This window comes from Apteryx rowi, unplaced genomic scaffold (genome assembly GCF_003343035.1).
Source record: "Apteryx rowi isolate R43461 unplaced genomic scaffold, aptRow1 scaffold_165, whole genome shotgun sequence".
NCBI lineage: Eukaryota > Metazoa > Chordata > Aves > Apterygiformes > Apterygidae > Apteryx > Apteryx rowi.
This window is the reverse complement of record NW_020447919.1, coordinates 205,852-219,583: the sequence shown is the minus strand read 5'-3', so window position 1 is coordinate 219,583 and position 13,732 is coordinate 205,852. Positions and strand designations below refer to the sequence as shown.

Here is a 13,732-nt window from a genome sequence, read left to right as displayed (position 1 = left end):
GCGCCCCGCCCCCCCCTCCCCCCCCGGTTAACGGGCCGGTCTCCGACGGGGCGCTACGGGGTGCGGGGCCGTGTGTGACTGCGACCCAGAGGCGCTGCGTGCCCTGGGGGTCTTTGCGCCAGTAAAACGCTTGTGTTCTTCCATTTAACGGTTGGGCAAATCGCGCTGCCTCGCCCGCTGCGTAGGTCGCCCTCGGACTGAGCGTCCTGCTGTGTCATAACTTTCTGCGGAGGCCTGAACCGAGTTTATGTTGTTTCTCTGGTCCAGGTGGAGATCTGGCAACCCAAAGAAGATGTCAAGGCGCAGGTAAGCTGTCAGCATCCTAATATACTGAGCAGATCTGTGTCCACTTAGCGACTGCCGTTCTCCTGATGTCGCGTGTCTTTTTGCCCCTCGCAGTAGCCGTTTGCAAGCCAAGCAGCAGCAGCCGCTGTCATGTCAAGAAGAGTCTCCACAAGAGCTGCAGGCCCCAGAACACCTCCAGACCAGGAAAAGGAGGACAGCAGAGGTGAACAATTTGAAAGACTTGAGAAACTTAATAATACTGCAAGCCCACCAATGCACCTGAATGGGGGAGTCTTCCCTCTGCTGAGTTCCCACTTTCCAAAGCGGGGCCAGGACACTGATGCTTTGCTTTAGCTGTGGAGGTGGGCGTGCTGATCGGAGTGTCTGTCTGTTGATGTGCATCTTTTCTCTCAGCAGGAGATAAAGAAAAGAGAAGATGGGAAAATTGCTAAGAAACATCAGTATGAGATTAAGGTAATTCAATCCTGAATACCAAACTAGGTGAGGGAGTCCATCTGGTTTATATTGGTGGGTGTGAAGTCATGCATTCCACACCAGAAAGTATCGGATAGGGGAAGTTTCTACCTTCAGAGGTAGAAAGTATAGGTGCTCTACACCTTAGTTTCTCTTTATTTGTTTCTGCTTTTTATGCCCAGTTTTGCTGCAGATAGAGGGTCCTTCAGTGTGAAAACCACTGCAGAGTAAGGTTAGGTGTAAAAAATTAGAACAAAAACAGATATTCCAGAATAACACCATATGCAAATCAGGTAAGGCCTAGAAGCAAGTCTAAACAGGACTATTGCACTTGTTTAACTAAACGGGCTTGAAGTCACACCTTGATATTCACGACCATATGGGTGCCCTTTACTTTCATTTAACAATTCTTTAAATTATTTAGATCAATTTGGGAATCTGCTATAGCTGAAATAGGCCACTATTAAACCAAATGAGGGGGATTACAGCACTTTAAAATGAATTAGTAATATAACTTCCTCTTGCAAATAAAATCTCATTTGCAGTTATGCTGTTGATCTGCTCTTAAACCAAATGAGACGAACAGTTAACTGGTGAAGGAAATCTGTGTAGTTAAGCTCTTCTGAATGAAGTTTTACTTGAAAGCTTTGCATGGGAAAACACTGCCCAAGTTTGTAAATTGTACTTGGGATGAAATTGCATGTCACATCTCACCTTTGCTGAAAGGGGGAGGTCCTGCTTCCCCCATCTTCCGCTCCTTGATGTCCAGCCATTCACTCCTTCCCCTGCCTTGCCCTCATTTTTTGATGCTCTTTAAATGATGCAGTATGCAGGTTCAACTTGATAATTTGGCACTAAGAAGTGAGTAATGTTCTACCAAATTAGTGAGTTGAATCAACCCAGCAGAGGGTCTGGCAAGCATCAAAGATGTTTGAAAAGGAAGGAGTGAGACAGGAGAGAAGCAGCAGCAGGATCTCCATTTTCTGGTGGCTGTATGCTATTGGATCAGCTCAGCTAGGCTATGCAACTTCATCCTTGGGTACTTTAATCTGGCTAAATAGGTTTGGATATACTAAGGAAATCATATGTAGTTTACTTTTTTGCAAAACAGCTCTACAGGAAAAGTCAGTGTTCAGGGACAGGTGTTTCCATTCTTTGTGAATAGTGTCCCACCTAATTCTCCAGAATGTAACTTATGTTCTGTGTCACCATTTTAAAGGCTGTCAACCATTACAGTGTTGCATACGCTCCATGCGTTTGATGTCTCTTCACTTGTATTGGTTATGTACAACCGATAAGTAATAGTGAAACAAGTTACCTAGTTAACTAAAGTAATTTGGAATTCCTTCTTTGAAGTTTTCTGCCTGAATAACTTTGGGTTCCTCTCCTTTTTGAGTCATTGCATCCCATATTTGGCTTTGGCAGGCTGAAAGATAGTTGACAGCTGCTGCTCACTCAGTGAGTATCTAGCTCTGGAGCTGAGATGGGTGGTTCCTCCCTGGAGTCCTTAATTGGAAGATAACGAGTTGCTGAATTTCCACTGAGTGACAGTAGAACCTCCACCACCTCCTTTCTTTTCCCGCTGAATAAATAAGTAGATAGTAGGGCCAGTAACCTAATGAACCTAACATCCCTTTCTCTAGCAGCAGTGAGAGCCTTTTCCTTATGTGCTGTAACTGAACAGCTCTAGCAATGGATTTGATTATGCATGGCTTCACAAAGGTGATTCTCTTCCTCAAAGCTGAGTTCCCTGAACTTGTTAAAAGTGTATGTTTGGGTACTCTTGGCTACGAAAGGCTTTGCTGGCATTTAATCTTTCACTTTTCCTGTGCTTCTGAATCGATGCTGAAGTCCAAAAAGGCTAATGCATGTTATGTATATTCTTGTTGTTGCTATAATCTAGAATTCACCCCTCTTGCTATCGTAGTAAAATCAACATTTAAAAGATATCTTGTTTATGTTGTAGAGTTGTTGGCCGCCCACGATAACAGGAGGCATCTCACCTTGCATAATTATTGAAACACCTCATAAAGAATCGGTAACCACTGACTTCTCCAGGTTCAAAAAATACAGGTTCAGAAACTTCTTCATAAATCCATCGCCTTTGCCTGAACTCAAGTAAGTTTTCCAGATGCTGCAGTTCTTGATGTCTTTTTGAAGTATATTGAATCACCACAGTAGAATCTGTTGCTGTATAGTGTTCGTATAACAACAGGCAGTAATCAACCCATTCCTCTGCTTGTCTCTTTGTCCCACAAACAATTCAATGCTTGCCCCAAAAAAGACAAAAATTCTACTTTTTCACTGCTCTTATAAATGCAGTGAGAACGGAGAGAGAATTTTTGTCTTTCAGAGCCATTTTCTTGTAACTTGATGCTAAGGGCCGGCCTTAAGATTCATGAACACAGTTGTTAAAACTAAACTTCTTTCAGAGCTGTTGAAACTGAGCAACCAAAAAACCAGCCAAAGTACTAAGCTATGTTTTCTTTATGAACTTAAATATTTAAAAACACAAATAACTTTGTGGTGCTATCACTTTGCAGGTAGCTTACTAATGCAATATGTTTGGTGCAGTTGCAGTTCTAGTCTTTTTAGACCAGTGGACAGTATTGCAGAGAAGATGAAGATGTTGCTGAAGAGGAAAGGGTAATCGCACTGTAGACCAGACTTTTCTTGCAAATCTTTAATTGGTAGACTAAATATATCGATGGAAACAGTTTCTCTCCTGCAGAGGGATAGACTAGATGACTAAATAAGATTCTGCAGTTTTTGAATGTCTGGGACATTCAGGTGTGTTAATAGGTTTCTTGGTTGCTGTTTGTTTCAACCTAATATTTAATGAAATAAAATTGTTTGTCGTGCATATAAAGTTGTGGAGGCTTTATGGAGAACTGCTGAGGTGAATGGGAAAAGAACCAGAACATGAAGCCATGTTTTTGTTTGGTGACRTTTTTTGCCTCAGTGCAAAGCAATAGGTCTCTCACACTCTCTTTTACCAAGTTGCAAACTCAACTGCTCTCTCTCAGTATTACTCCCAAGCCTGCTGTAGGTTGCTGAACTGTGCTTTAAAGAACAGTGTACTCTTCTCTATACCTAGCAAATCACTTTTCTCTCTTTTTTTTTTTCTTTTGTTGTTGTTGTTGTTGGAAAGCTTAGTCCAAAGTAGTGAAAAAGATGGTAGGTAGGAGACTCTCCTGTACTGCTTTAGGAAGCTGCTGTAAACTGTTGGATCCCAAAGATATGTTCTGATAGGGAATTCCATGCGTGGGGTTGCATCCTCCGTACTTGCCTCTTGTTGATAGGCATCTGTTAAAGCTGAGCTCCATCCTTTCCAATTAGCCAAATGAGGGGGTCATTTACTCTCTTGCCTTCTACATGATTTTCTAGCTGCTGCAGGAAGATGGTGATAAGGGAGTTCTTCATGCCTGCCTGCTTTGGCTTGTGTATTAAACAAGAAAGTATTTCTTCAGCTTGTTTGTTTGTTTATTTACAATGGCAGTAGAGTGGAACTGATTTGAGTTAGAACTTGTGGGACAATGTGACCAGCTCTGTAAATTTCTCTCTGCTTTTACTTGGGGAAAAGTAAATATTTAAGTCCAAAAATAACAGTAGGAAATCAACATTGCGTTGGTTAACATGCTGTCCTCCTTAGTAACTGTAGGATGAGAAGTATATTTAAGAAAAAAAAACAACAACAAAAAAAACACATCAATCGATAATAACAATAATCCCAAATTAAAACCAAACCATAGTAGTGATACAGGCATCCACTTTTTCTTTACCAAGTAAACTTAAGTGCTAATAAATTGTAGATTAGCAATAAACAAGAACTCAATTTTTGTCGGAATAGCATGTTTCTGAGCCTTAAGGTAGACTGGACAGGAAAAGGAAAGATGAGTGAATTTTAAACACCAGCTGTAACTACTTTTTACACTAAACTGGACTATGTTTGGGGGGGGAGGGGTGGAAGCATTTTGTTTTTTACCTTACTCCCTAGAAAGTCAAATTTTAAAATGGCTGCCTGCACTATACTTGTTAATGGCCACATAACTAGCAAAATAGGAAACTTTGCTTGGTTGTATGTGCAACTTTGATGCACATGCTGCGTTTTACTGGCTCTTCTTTAAAAACTGGACTGGCAGATAATCTTGTCAAGCTGCTGTTGTGGTAATGTAAAGTGTTCAAAGTATGCATGCAGCTTTCTAATTACTAAAAGGATCTTTTAGTGTGCAGGCTTTTTGTTTGTTTGTTTGTTCCTGAATATCTGTAAACAATAAATGTTTTTATACCCTTTGCGAAGGTGTATGTATGCTTACAATGCTCTGTGCAACTTCATTCCACAGCTGGGGAAATTCCAAAGATGTCTGGCTCAACATCCTGAAGAAGGAGAACAGATATGCTCACTGCAAGCATTTCACATCACTGCATTCTAGCTTGCAACCGCACATGAGATCAATACTGCTAGACTGGCTCCTAGAGGTGTGTCTTCTAAGTTGTTTTACCATGTGTTATGCCTATAAAGGAGGCAGATAAAAGCAAAGCTTTTACATAAAAGATCTAATAGCAAAATGTACTGTAATGGTAAATGACAAAAACAGTTTGCAACAAAAGGGTTACAAGTTACTACTCTTGATCCTGTTGGTGAGTTACATTCAGTCTTTCCTGGCAGGAGACGTTGAACCCTCCAGACAGCACAGAAAATAATAGTTCTGAATTTTAGTTCTTTTAATATTACTTATTGGGAAGAGGAGCAATCTAATTAAATCTAATTTCAAGACAATGTACTGAAATTGCTAAAGTGAGATTATTTATGGGGCTTTAACCATGTTAGAATGTATCCAGCTCTTGAGACAACTGCATCTGGTTTGAGGACTTGAGTTTCCACCCTGGCCTTGTCTGTATCAAGAGCCTTTAAATGTCAGCCACTGACACTGTTCTTCCCTGACTTAATATTAAAATCTTTATTTGTATCCTGTGAAGAGAGCAGAAACAAGTAGTACATTAGTGGCAAGCATCTAAAGGCTGTTGATGTAAACAGGTTTTTGTTTGAAAAGGATTACAAATAAACCATATCCATGTTCCTGTCTAATTACTGTACTTCGACTGAGTTTGAGAACTTAAAAACTGGAATAATTTGAATCTGGCAGCCAACTCTATGTGGAGGAATATTAATGTTGTAAATAGAGAGCTATGCTCTACAGTCATTTCCAAGAACTTTGTATTAAGGATATTTAATTGCTGCTGCCAAAAGCAACCTTTGAATCATGCAATCCTTGTCCATCTGCAGAGGGGATCTTGCAAAGTTTATCAGTTCCATGTCAAGTTCTCCATGGAAGCAAATGTTACACTGGCACTCCTGCTTTCTCTGTCTTGGTGGAAGAGGACTAATAGCAGGGAACTTCAAGGGAAGGGTTTATTTTATTTTATTTTATTTTTTAACAGTCTGAATATTAAAGTGATTCAAATAGTGACACTTTGCTAATTCTTCTAATGTCTGACTTGCTTACCACCTTTGAATTGGGCATATACATATATTTTTAATCTGGAGAACTGTTGGGAAATCATCCATCTTCCAAACATAAACATCAAAATGGACCTCATTATCATTGTCTAGTTCAGTAACACTACATGCCACAGTGGAATAAAATCATGGCAACTTTAAGAATCCTCCAGTAGCTCTTAATTTTGTCTTATGTGACTTTATAACTAATACTTTTCTAAACATGACCAGGCATCATTATTTACATTTGGCACGTATACTTTTATAGAAACAGTACTCGCTTATTCATGGGTGACTCTGGTCTCTACCTTTTTTTAGTTCTGAGTCTTGTTTGGAGCAGTAGTTAATCATGTCATGTTAGCACATTAGTTGACATATATTAGATCAGCTCTAAAAGAATGAGCTGTGACATTATTGTCAGCTAGCTGCATTTTTGAACACCGGGAAGGGATGTAATCCACAAACAGGCTTTCAGCCTTCTCTTATGAAATAGCTAGAAGTAGTGATATTATTCTGACTTTGCATGCAAGTGAAATAGTCAAGTGGAGCAGGAAGCTCAGACCTGCTTGGGAACTATACATTGGATATTTTTTACCCCTACTGACTCTTAAGTAGATTTAAAGTAATTTCTAGATATCTAACTTGTGGAAGGGATGCAAAGTCATTGATAAGGTGGAGTTGTGGTAGATCTGCCCTAATTCAATTAGAGATAAAAGGAGAAAGTAGGGCTCCTGTATAAGATTTCCAGGTCAGAGAAGTCTCCTTTCCTTTTTTGCTGAACTGAATTGGAACCACTTTGATTCTGTGCAAATTTTTTAAAGACCCCTGCCAAGGAAACCTGCTGCTGGAGGTAGATGGCTGTTCCCCTTGGAATATGGGAAAGATACAGCTTAAAGTTTAAGCCCAAAGTATTTTTGATGAATCGAAGGAGTGCTTGGCTTGTTTTTATTTTCATTTTTCATTTTCTTATTTTGTTGGAAAACTTCTGGCTATTTGCTGGTACTCATTTTAAGGAAATTGGATGATATTTAGATTCTCTGTGCCCTTGGAAATGTGCACTTTGGAAATATGTTACTGCCCCATGGATAACTGGTGTTTTGGGTGGGAGTGTGAGAAATACTTCTCCCAGTTCCATATTATTCAGTGCTACCTAACACATTTAGATATGTGATGGTTTATATCTGTGCAAAAGATAAAATTGTGCATACAATGGTTTGCTGTTAAAATGCGAATACTCCGATATGCATGCATCAATTTTTATAATGGAATGCAGTGCAGAATAGATTTATTTTTTTCTCCTGTTTTAGGTATGCGAGGTGTATGCGCTCCACAGGGAAACCTTCTACCTAGCTCAAGACTTTTTTGATAGATTCATGTTGACACAAAAGAACATTAACAAGAGTATGCTTCAGCTCATAGGAATTACCTCGTTATTCATTGCCTCCAAACTTGAGGTAAGAAGCTCTGTTACAGGAGGAGGGTAGTAAGTTTGAAATAACTAAAAAGACAATGATAATGTTTGTTTCTTCTGTATGAATCTCTTGAACCTGGTGGTGTACGTATAATACTGAAGGCCAGAAGGGGAAACTTTAGTCTTTTCCTTCAGCAAAACAGTTGTTAATAAATCAATCTCTTGGAGTGTAGTCTTTGTCCTCCCTTTCCTCAGCAGCGGAGAAGGAGACCACATAAACTGAAAAGGTATGCAGATGTGCTAGGAGTAGTTCTGTTTTGTCTTTTTCCAAATATACAGCAATTGGCAAACAATCTCAGGAATTGGGGGTGAGACTTAAACAAAAGCAAGCCTAAGTCTCAGACTGCCTGTTCAACAAGCTGATACCCCTCTAAACCAGTTTAGTGGAGTTGTTTCCTTTCAAAAGTAATGAAATGAATGCATTGGTGGTGATGCATTACATTGCACACTAGTTATGAGGCAACAGCATATTTTCATGTGTTTCCTCTGAATACCCGATGCACGATAGGCTCGACTGAGATGAAAATTTGGAATATTAATTCTTAATACTTGCAAAACCCTTGATCTAGCTGGTGCACCAAAAGCAAGGTGCTGACCCTATAAGCATGCATCTGTCCTAAGGAAGCGTGTGGCACAGCCTGGCTGTGGAGCCAGTTGGGGCAGAAGCAGTTCTGCTGGCAAGTTGGCTTTTCTGCCAACACACCTAAACATGGCCTGAACTGGTGTGAACTAGGTCAGCAGAAACTTCTTGTTAACTATCTCTGCGCCATGGCTTTGCCAGATACAGTGGGATTTTTCTCCCATCTTTTTCCAGTTATTTTTATCTATGTGAGTATGCCAGTGCTAACTGACATTGTGCCTAAATTCTTATCAGCAAGCCTTTTCCAATACAGCGATGTGCTCCAAGAATGGGATGGTGTATGCTTTTACACCAAATAGAACAGCTGAGTAGAAAGCAAAATGAGCGAAAAGTTGTTCTGATTGTTTGGTCAATACTTATTTCCCCCAAAGCTAAACGGGTTGCAATAAATCTGTCACATGTTACACAACAGTTTTCAATATCTCCTATCCTATAAGTTTTCAAGTCACTATATATAACCAGGAAAACACTATTCTAGCATAAGAAATGTTATGGACTAGAAGTATTTGCCAGTATCTTCTCAAGCTTTCCTGGAATCCTAAGCCACTCTGATCTTGACATTTTTTTCTGCTTCTCTCTTGAAAGGAAATCTATGCTCCTAAAATTCAAGAATTTGCATATGTCACTGATGGTGCTTGCAGTGAAGATGATATAATAAGAATGGAACTTATTATGTTAAAGGTAATAACTTCACTATACTTGTAAGGGCTGGCTGAATGAGTGTCAGCTGAGCCTTGTGTTTTAATGCGGTTTACTTGCTTACAGATGAAACATCTCTAGTACGTCCCTCTTTCTGCAAAACAATGAAACCTTCATGTTCATTGTATCAACATTGTATCAACAAAGGCCATGGCTGGGCTGAAGTCACTGTTTGTGCTCTGCTGGAAAAGGACAGGTTTCCCAAGCTTGCATGGAAAGGAGGCTCTTAGCAAGTGAGGCCAGCTACAGGATAAACCGCAAGGCTATTGCTGAAATGTGCTGCGCTTGCTAAGGTCCCTCGCTGTCCATGAACTGGAGCCTCTAGAAGAAGTAGGCAAAGAACTGACACACACAGCTCAATGCTCCTTGTATTGGAAAGGATCTGTCTTTACTGTTGCAGAATTTCTTATGCGCTTATTCTTCCTTAGCAGTAGATGCTAGCTGCAGGTTCAGACATTCTGAGGGAAATATTCTACTTTCCCAATTTCTGAATGGGAAAGAGATGTTAGATTCAACTGCATGGGTATAGTAAAGGGATTGAGATAAATGTGCTTTTGCGCTGATTGTAATCCAGCCTTTTCAAAAAGTAGTAAGAATGCAATCTGAAAAGAACATTTGTACTTGAAATTGTAGCAACTCTTTAATGTCTTTCAAGGACCTGTGCAGTAAGACGACCTAACTCAGAAGGGGAGGTTTGGGAAAAGAGATCAGAGCACCAAACTATCTTTGCATGGCTTAAGGTACTTAAATGTTTAATATTTACAGGCTTTAAAATGGGAACTCTGTCCGGTGACCATCATCTCTTGGCTGAACCTTTATCTTCAAGTGGATGCTCTGAAGGATGTTCCAAAAGTGCTGCTACCTCAGTATTCTCAGGAAAAATTCATTCAGATAGCACAGGTAGGTAGTAAGCTGTATAGGAATACACCATTTGGAAGCGATTACAAGCACAACTATACATTATACTCGGAAAGGCTTTAAAGAATGCTTTTCCTTGTTTCACCTCATCTATTGCTTTGTAAAGGAATGTGCAAATTTGACCCTCCCAGAGAACTTTATACTGAAGTTTTGAGGAGAAGTACCCATGTGTATTTTGTTTCCCTGCTCTCAGCTATTTTAAGACTTGACTCTACACTGGAAAAATACAAATCTGGTTGCTATGCGCTATAGTTCTGCAAACAACAGGCAATAGCAACAGCTTTTGAGAGTAGGATGATAATATAAGACTGTTTATGGACAGGTAATGGTGTCTAGCTGTATCATCTGTAACAATGTTTCTGTGTATTTGTCTAGAATACAGTCTGAGAAACGTTTGACTATCCTGAAACTAGGATAGTTCAATTTTTGTGGGTGCGTATTGTATCCAGCCTTGGAGAGTCTTGCTAAAGAGAAGACTGGTCTAATTCACTGAACTCCTAAGTATTTTTATTAATAAGACCTTCCAGAGCTCTGCTAAAAGCTTAAAGGTGTACTTAAATTTGCAGTATTCTGCATGTTAATGGTAGAAGAGCAAATTGTTTTGCATCATAATTCTGTGAGACCAACTTTAACTAAAATTGGTGCCAAAGATAAACCAGATGCATGTCACCGATAGTAAAAAGTACAGCCATGTATGTGCTACAGACTAGACTGTAAGAGAACTAGCATATGCATAGCAGTTTCTCAGGCAGGATTATACTAAAGTATCTTCTTGTTAAAATTTGTAACTCTTGTTTCCTCAGCTCTTAGACCTGTGTATTCTGGATGTGAATTCTTTGGACTTCCAGTACAGAACACTAGCTGCTGCTGCACTCTGCCACTATACCTCAATCGAAGTAGTTAAGAAAGCTTCAGGTAAGTCTAGAAGAAGCCTTTGTAGGTCTTGGCATTGTTAGGCAGCGACTTCTGAAAGTTATTATAGGCCTGAAACTGCTTAAAAGCGTATTGGTTTATCAATGCTGCTGTAATGCTGCAAAAGAACAAAAACTACATGGATATTAAGTTTGTTCTTCTGTTTTGTGTGTTTTCCTCGTTTCACTTCCTTCCTACCACTGTTTCAAACATTACGAAGGCTTGAAAAAGAAGGAAACACTTTCAGAAGCATAGCCTTATCTAGGGGAACTAAGCATGTTCTTGCTTTTGGGCTAATACCAGTGCCCTGTGAATTCCAGTTGTTTTGAGGATCATTAGCAGTTCATTATTTGGCTTCTTTTCTTCCTGAAGTGATGTTTGCAACCAGTCATCCCTGGCTGTCAGCAGCATTCAATTAACTTTGGTGCTAATGCCTACAAGCCTGTCTCTTACTAAGAGCAAAATCACATAACTAAATTCAGCACTTGTGTGTTGCTCAAGATAAACTTAAGATTGCAGCATAATGTACAGTTTTATAGTGTGCATCTAAATCTAGGGCTCCAGTTGGAAAAAAGTCACAGCAGGGTAACTGTTACTTTCCCCTTTCCTGGTAAGCAAGGAGAGTCTTAACTGCCAAAGAGCTGCTTTTTTTCAGGAGGCCTGTGGTCACTGCCCTCTGCTCTGCCCCAACATTTTGACATAAGCACAAAGAAACATGGGTGGATTTTTTTTTATTTTTATTTTTTGGAGAATGCTTCTGTTCTTTTACATGCATGTGTGGTGGTTTGTTTGTTTTAATTTATGACCCTATTGGAATTCTGTCTAATAAAGATTGTACAACTCCTTCATGATCTATAAATGTACCACTGTGTTTTGCCCTTTAGGCTTAGACTGGGACAGCATTTCCGAATGTGTAGAATGGATGGTTCCTTTTGCAAACGTGACAAGAAAGGTCCCTGTGAAACTGAAGAATTTTAAGAAGGTTGCAGTAGAAGATCGACATAATATTCAGACACACACAAGTTACTTGGACATGCTGGTATGTGGTTTGTGTATTTGCAGTTCAGGCATTTGATAGTGCGTTATACACCTCTTCTAATATATATCATCAAGCATGAGTGAAAAGCAAAAGGTTACAGGCTGCTGACTGCAATGAGCTCAGTTGTGTTGGCTCAAGTGAGCAAGGCCAGGCGCTGGCAGGTAAGGGTTTGCACAGCCTTAAATGTTTGGGAGAAACAATGTGCTTTACCATAACACAAGTCATTAGCAAAGGCTTGGATAAGAATTACAGGGGGAGTGTTTAAAAGATAGTAACTTTGTCAGGTAACAACCCTTTAACTAAGGAGTACTTGAATTGTACTGGCAGTATGAGAGAAGCTTCTGAAATGCTTGTAAAACTAAAAAGTAGAAATTGGTACTATGTGTTAACTCTTGTCTTCCTCCCCTCCACCACAGGAAGAAGTTAATAGTGGAGCAGCATCTACAGCCCCAGGTCAGTTATCTCCTGTGTCTACAGGAGGAATAATAACACCTCCCAAAAGTACAGAGAAGAAATGAAAAAACTGAGCAACAACCATCATGAACAGTTCCAGAGCAGGACTTGGTGCTTCAGAACAAGATCATACTGAAGTTGACTCCCTCTAATGCTCTGTTCTGCTATTCAAGACTTGGGCAGTAAAAGACATGTTATCCTGAGCAATGGAAGGAAATTAAGACCTCCTCCTACAGACTTGCCAAAAGAATTTTTAGGCCCAGTGTCCTTTCCTGTGTTAGTGCATGAGGTTGGACTACTCTTGTCCATTCTCAGACAGCACTAATTCAACTCTGAACATTCCTAATTTAAATTATGAATTATGGATTTCAAGAACTTGTTTTGAAGTGGCTGAGTGGCAAAGCTTGTCCACTCAACTCACATCAAACTTGCTTTAATTTGGGATAGCCATACAGGAGAACTTGATGAGTTTGTACATATTACCTATTCTTGACTCTTATTTTCTTGGTATGGGCAGAGCTTAATGTCTAAACTTATTCACCCTGTGAGCTCAGGTAGAGGATTACAGAGGTCAGTGGTTAAGCAGTTTACCCTTCTAAAACCACTCTGCCACTGCATTAAGGTATAGCCAGCCCTGGATCAAATTCTAGCTCTACATGAGGCTGATGAATTTAAGATAGCTTTAGGGCTGCTGTAAACTTATCCTTAAATTAATTCTTAAAGTGCAGTACGGACCTCAGGTAATAAGAGTACAAGTAAAGAATGTGCTGCTGAAGTAACCTTAACTGGAAGAAGTACAGTCCTTAAAGGAAGGCGATCAAGCTGATAAGAGCCAACCATCAACTTTCAAAAGACAAAAACAGAGCTAGAACTGGAGAGGGTATGGAAAAAAAAATCTGAATTGCTGGTACGCTATACAACCACTCAAGTAGTATGAACAGTATTTTTAAAAAGCAACTGTGGAGCTGTATTTTATCAGTGTTTATAAGCAGCATTAACTACTGTTTTCCTTGGAATATTCACTACCTCTAACCTCTGAGGTGCTTAACTTCTGCTGAAGGGGACAGTATGCTCCTACCTGCGTCTCCCTTCTAGCAGTAACAGTTTTGTATGACCTTGAGCAGTTCATGAAACTGCACTTGAGCTTCAAATGATACCAGTGTCTTTTTTTTTGTTATATTAAACTTGAGCTCTTTCACTCTAACTTTTAGCAAACTTGAATTCATTGCTTCTTTGGACAATGCATTGTGGAACTAGCTGAAGTTGTTTAAGGCCTTCTGTACAGTTTGTAAAAATAAGGGTTTTATTATAATATTTCATCTATTTCTAAAAGAAAGATAC

At 39.7% G+C, this 13,732-nt stretch overlaps 1 protein-coding gene across 7 annotated transcripts in view; it reads left to right on the top strand.

Annotated features, from left to right (window-relative positions):
* Positions 1–13,635, top strand: part of CCNE2 (cyclin E2) — a 25,426-nt gene extending 11,791 nt beyond the window's left edge. For 5 of the 7 annotated variants that reach the window (XM_026060105.1, XM_026060107.1, XM_026060110.1 and 2 more), the window contains 11 exons: positions 268–306; positions 400–508; positions 700–759; positions 2,726–2,877; positions 5,103–5,238; positions 7,567–7,713; positions 8,956–9,051; positions 9,835–9,969; positions 10,791–10,902; positions 11,784–11,938; positions 12,355–13,635. In XM_026060105.1, coding sequence (XP_025915890.1) covers positions 268–306; positions 400–508; positions 700–759; positions 2,726–2,877; positions 5,103–5,238; positions 7,567–7,713; positions 8,956–9,051; positions 9,835–9,969; positions 10,791–10,902; positions 11,784–11,938; positions 12,355–12,456 — 1,243 coding nt within the window. In that variant the 3' untranslated portion in view covers positions 12,457–13,635. Of the gene's footprint in view, positions 1–267; positions 307–399; positions 509–699; positions 760–2,725; positions 2,878–5,102; positions 5,239–7,566; positions 7,714–8,955; positions 9,052–9,834; positions 9,970–10,790; positions 10,903–11,783 lie in introns of all 7 variants that reach the window. The other 2 variants (XM_026060108.1, XM_026060111.1) reach the window with 2 other exon arrangements.
* The last annotated feature ends 97 nt before the right edge of the window (positions 13,636–13,732 follow it).